Source organism: Pteropus alecto, unplaced genomic scaffold, assembly GCF_000325575.1.
Source record: "Pteropus alecto unplaced genomic scaffold, ASM32557v1 scaffold45, whole genome shotgun sequence".
Lineage (NCBI taxonomy): Eukaryota > Metazoa > Chordata > Mammalia > Chiroptera > Pteropodidae > Pteropus > Pteropus alecto.
Genome location: NW_006442491.1, coordinates 40,549,774 through 40,554,697, shown reverse-complemented (window position 1 = coordinate 40,554,697; position 4,924 = coordinate 40,549,774). Strand labels below are relative to the sequence as shown.

The following is a 4,924-nucleotide window of genomic DNA, read 5'->3' as shown; positions in this document are numbered from 1 at the left end:
CGCTCAAAGGCTCCGCGCACAGTGAATGGAGCGCCTGCACCCCGTCCCCTCTGGCAGGGATATGGGCGGGGGAGGCCGCCACAGTGGGGCAGAGGGGGACGGCTCCACTGAGCGTGACAGGCTGGACGCCAGAGCCCTTGCAGGGGCAGGGCTGCGATGAACGGGACAACGGCCTCCAGGGCGACTCCGACACCCAAGGGCCTGACGCAGAGGACACAGAATGAGGCAGTCAGCGGTCTCCAGCCTGGGGCTAAGACCAGATGCCGCAGGCAGAGACGCTGGTGGCCACCCTCATCCGGGTCACTGAGGCCTAATGGGTGAATGACTCTTCCCACGTACTCTCCACACCTGTCCCAAGGGTGCCCCGGGCCACCAGACAGAAGGACACAGCACACAAACAGCGGGCGAGGAGTGCGCTCTGGCAGCCTGGCCGTCCTCACCACAGTGGCCGAGCTGTGCAGGAGGCATGGAGCCTGCACGGCCCCACTCCCGGTCAGTCCCGCCCGGTCTCCAAGGGCAGAGCACTGGGCGCCTGTGCCGGGAGGCAGGACGCCCAGCTCAGGCCTCTGGGAGCGCAGCGCTGTCCCGACCTCTGCCCACACAGGCCTGGCACACCGGGCAATCCAAACCCAGAGACGGCAGCCTGCGGACCACCAACGCCTCGGGAGTGCTCCGGGGCCCGTGTCACCTCTGCGTCAGAGTCTGCGTCCCAACCCTGACGCAGGACGCAGAGAGAACCCTGAACCCCCAAGCCACAGAGCCCTGACTGCAGCCAGGAAACTGCAAAGACCACACCACGCAGAGGCCGCTCTGCCATCGCCCCTGGCTCGAGGTGCCCGACTGACACAGGGGGCGGCGGCATGGCGGGGAGCAGCGGGGCGGGGGCGAGGGCACGGGAGCCAGTGCCGGCCCCTGCACCTGGGCCCCAGGAAAGTCGGCACAGAGACACAGGGGACCCTTTCCGAGGGCCATGGGCACCTGCAGTCACGCATATCAAGCAGCACCACAACCGGCTGCTGTCACGAACCTGTGCTCATCACTGTCACCCACCTCTGAATGAGGCTGTTCGCCACAGCGCCAAAGGCTGCAGGAGTCACTGGGAGTACATCCAAGGCTCAGAGAGAGCCACACCCACGCTGTGACGTGTAGCAGTGAGAGACACACCACACAATCCACAAAGGAGGAAGTGTGTGGAAGAGTCTCAGAGACCAGGTGCAAGCTTCCGGAACCGTTCCTGGCTAACTCCCCCAGAATGCTGCACCCCAGGAAGCTCACCGGACACCCCGTCATGTGGGCACCCCTGCCTAGCAGGTACCCAGTTCGACTCCCAGGGGGAAGAAGGTGTCTGCAAGCAGCTGAGGCCCAGGGAGCCCTTCCTACCAGAGGTGGTGGGGACTCCCCAAATCCACGTTGCCAGATGCAGGCGAGGCTGCCTCAAGCCCACTGTGTGAGTTCTCCTGCACGTGACCCAACACAGATCCCCAGTCAGGGACAAGCTAGGCACCTGCCTCACTAGCTGAGCAGGATGCGACAGCATGAGTCCCAAGGGGCAAGAGCCAGCAGGCCATGAGGCCATTGAGCTCAGCCCTCAAGGGCGACACGCTCTACTCCCTCCCTGCTGTGTGCTGAGCTACTGGCCACAGCAGCACCCATGAGCCCCCTCACCTTCTACGTTGTTGTAGAAATGACAGGAGCGACTTGCCACCTTCTTGCGGCACAGGTGGATCTGGGAGAGAAAGGACATAGCTCCAGCTAGTGTGACGGCCGCGAAAGGACAGAGCCCTGGGCTGGCTAGTGGGTCCGCCGCCGGCCGTGCTGTCCCACCCCCTGCCAGCTCCGCCCCACCAAGCTCATGGCCCGCCATGCCCAGGGGCACGGCAGGGAGCTCGGAGAGCCCGGCAGGATCGCCCAGCAGTGCCGCCGCGGACGGGGGCAGCCCAGGAGCCCACCTGCATGTGGCTGCTCTCCTGCTTCTTAACCTCGGGGTGGATGCACAGCTGCTCCCGGGAGCCCAGCACACACACCCTCGGCCTGGGGACACAGTCAAGGGTCCAAGAACCGGACAGCAGTAGCCCACAGTGCCAGCCAGCAGCATGGGCTGTGCGGGCACACACAGGGAGCACCGAGAAATGGCTCAGCGGCAGGTTGAGGGGTGGCCATGGCCAGAATGTGACCCAGGCTTGGGAGGGGCTCTCTGAGACAGGGCCCAGGGTGAGCAGAAAAGCAAGCAAGGTGACTGGGCAGGTGAGAGGGAGGGGACACGCTGCTGTCTCCGTGCTCCCTCACGGGAGCCCAGGAGGGGTAACTGTACCTCTGCCGGCTGGACACAGAGCAGGGTCTCCCACCCCTGATGTGCACCACTGTGCCCGCCCGTCCCCACAGCTGACACAACAGCGCCGCAAGGAGCTCAGGGTGCAGCCAAAAGCGGCGTGGAAACTCAAAGCTGTCCCCTCACAAACAGTGGGCACTGGGGACGGCCAGAGCACAGCGTGTGCTCACGGTGGGCTACAGGCAGGACACCATCGACGATCACACGCGGAGGCCAAACCCCCTCCCCCACCGCCCGCGTGAGCGCTGCCTGACCCACCGGTAGGCGGTGTTCCGGAGCTCGCTGATGACCTGCGTGAGCTGCGAGTGCGTCCTGGAGGCATAAATGACCTTTGGAATGTCCGCATAGCAGGCTGTCCAGGCACAGGGAGCAAGATGGTCACGGCTCCACGAGGGAGTGTCCTCAATACGGTTAACCCAGGGGAACTTGGCTAGCTCGGCCCTTCCGGTGGCAAAGCGTCACACCCGACACTCGTTACCGGCACTGGGCTGAGTGGGCATCTGCAGTGTCCTAACCGGGCCACAAGGCTCTGACCCTAGGGTCACAGCCAGGATGGTGACAAATGACATGGCAGCGACGACACAGCCCACTCAGCTCCTCTCCGCTCCACCCCCACGGAGTCAGGAGGGGCTGACCAGAGTGGTACCTGGGGCATCTCTGTCTGAAGCAGCGCTTCCCCAGGACGACAAGGGGCGATCCGGGAAGAGCTCCCCTTGCGCCCGCTCAGCGATCTTGTGGGCAGAGAGGGCGTCGCGGAGATGTTCTCGCCAGGCCAGCGTGGTGCACAGCAGACACAGGGTCTTCCCTGTGCCCGTGGGGCTCTCCAGGACTCCGTTCACTTTCTGAGGAGGGGGAACAGGGTCATGGGGTGAGGTGCAGCGGGCCACCCAGCCCACCTGAGAGAAGCCCACCAGGTGGCAAAAGCCCTAAGAGACGTAGATCACTCCACAGGATGACCTTGGCTCTCCAACCCAAAGCTGTGGCTAATTCAGCGCTTTTTAGCAAACAGTTTGCAAAGTGTTTTGCAGCCTCGTATAAACAGTAAGATGACTGATTAAGTATCGAGTCTGATTCTGTGTCCAGGCTGTCACACTCTGGATGGAACCCGATGGCCCTCAGACGTGAGCCTGAGTGGGACACTCTGCAAAGCTGCACTGCCGGCTGCCGGAGTCTGCGCACGCAACGGCAGCCACCAGCCCCGCTGCACTCGGCCCTCGGGGGCTGGCGCCTGAGCAGGGTACCAGAGGGAGAGCTAAGAAACCCAGCAGAGAGCAGCGAATGGCACCTCTGCCACCTTCCTGCACTCCCTGGGGTCTAAAGACTTTCCAAATGAGGGCTGGCAACGGCTGTCCCTCGTGTGGAAATACGACCTCCACATCTTCAAAGGAATGGCTGTTTCTTGTCACTTGGCCTCAGCTCAAATGCCACCTCCTCAGAGTCCCCAAGGTGCTCCGAGCCTATCACCTTACATCTTTTCTTCCCAGCACTAACCACCACCTAAAACTATCTTTTCTTATTTACTTATCGCCTCTAACATCAGCACTATTTCTGACTGAACCCATGTCCAGAAGGGTACCTCTGACCCAGTGGGACCTGGGCAGAGTGAACAGGAAGGTGGAAGTATGTCGGCTCTTTGCTGGAGCTCCACCCACACTGACCCATGCCCGACGTTCAAAGCCCATGGTCTGCGGCTTTACCTTCTGCAGACACTCCAGAACCTTGGCCATGTACTCCTCTTGGCATTTGTACGGCTGGAAAGGGAAATCCACTGTCACACCGTTCAGGGTTATCTTGGGCATGCTGGCCTGTTCTCGGGAGGGCACAGAAGTTGGCTGAAACGCAGCTGTGTGGGTCTGGGACAAAGACCCCTCTGAACATCTCAGGGTCTCAGGGGAATGATGCCAGCCGTGGTGCTGGGACACGACACTTCTCCACAGGAACCCCTACGACATGGAAACCAGGACAACGACAACAGTTCGTGCCAGGCCACTTCATCAGTCAACTCAGGCAGCCCCTCCCATGGGCAAAGTCAAAGGCAAGCCTGTGCGCCCCATCACAAGGAGCTCGGGGAGGCGACGCCCAGCATCAGCCCTGCCTTGTTCTTCCGCCCCGCACAACTCCAGCAGGGCTCACGGAGACAGAAAGGGCTGGACCCGGGCACAGGTGCACATGCTCCACCTGCGAGAACAATTCACTTCCTCCCACCAGAGCGTGAGAGGCAGATTCCAGCAGCGTCCCTCCCCAGCCTGGGCCGCCTGGGCCTCCCGCCCCTGCGTCCCCCGACCCTCTGCTCCCAGGCCCAGAGCTACACCCAGCTCTCCCAGGTGGTCGACTAGGTGCAGTCACGGATCACGTGCGCCTGCTCTGGGCTGGGATGCGAATCCATGTGCCCCGCCCCGCCCCCCCGCGAGTCTCTCAACTGCTCTAGGCCTCAGTTTCCCCTGGACGCCAGGACTCATGGCCCATTCACGTAAACACCGAAGGACCGCCCTTCCGGTAGGGCCCGGCCGCAAGGAAACCCCCGCCGCCGGACCAGCTCCAAAAGGCGCTGGCACCCGGAGCCCACGGGCCCCAGAGCGCAGCGGGCCCGGGGTG

General features: G+C 62.9%; 1 protein-coding gene across 10 annotated transcripts in view; it reads right to left on the bottom strand.

Moving 5' to 3' along the window:
* RTEL1 (regulator of telomere elongation helicase 1) overlaps positions 1-4,924 on the bottom strand; it is a 33,995-nt gene that overhangs the window by 28,660 nt on the left and 411 nt on the right. For all 10 annotated transcript variants that reach the window (XM_025039821.1, XM_025039824.1, XM_025039823.1 and 7 more), the window contains exons 2-6: positions 4,027-4,272; positions 2,976-3,171; positions 2,588-2,681; positions 1,950-2,031; positions 1,666-1,726 (exon numbers count right to left, since the gene is read on the bottom strand). In XM_025039821.1, the coding sequence (XP_024895589.1) occupies positions 1,666-1,726; positions 1,950-2,031; positions 2,588-2,681; positions 2,976-3,171; positions 4,027-4,128 (535 nt within the window). In that variant the 5' untranslated portion in view covers positions 4,129-4,272. The remainder of the gene's footprint in view (positions 1-1,665; positions 1,727-1,949; positions 2,032-2,587; positions 2,682-2,975; positions 3,172-4,026; positions 4,273-4,924) is intronic.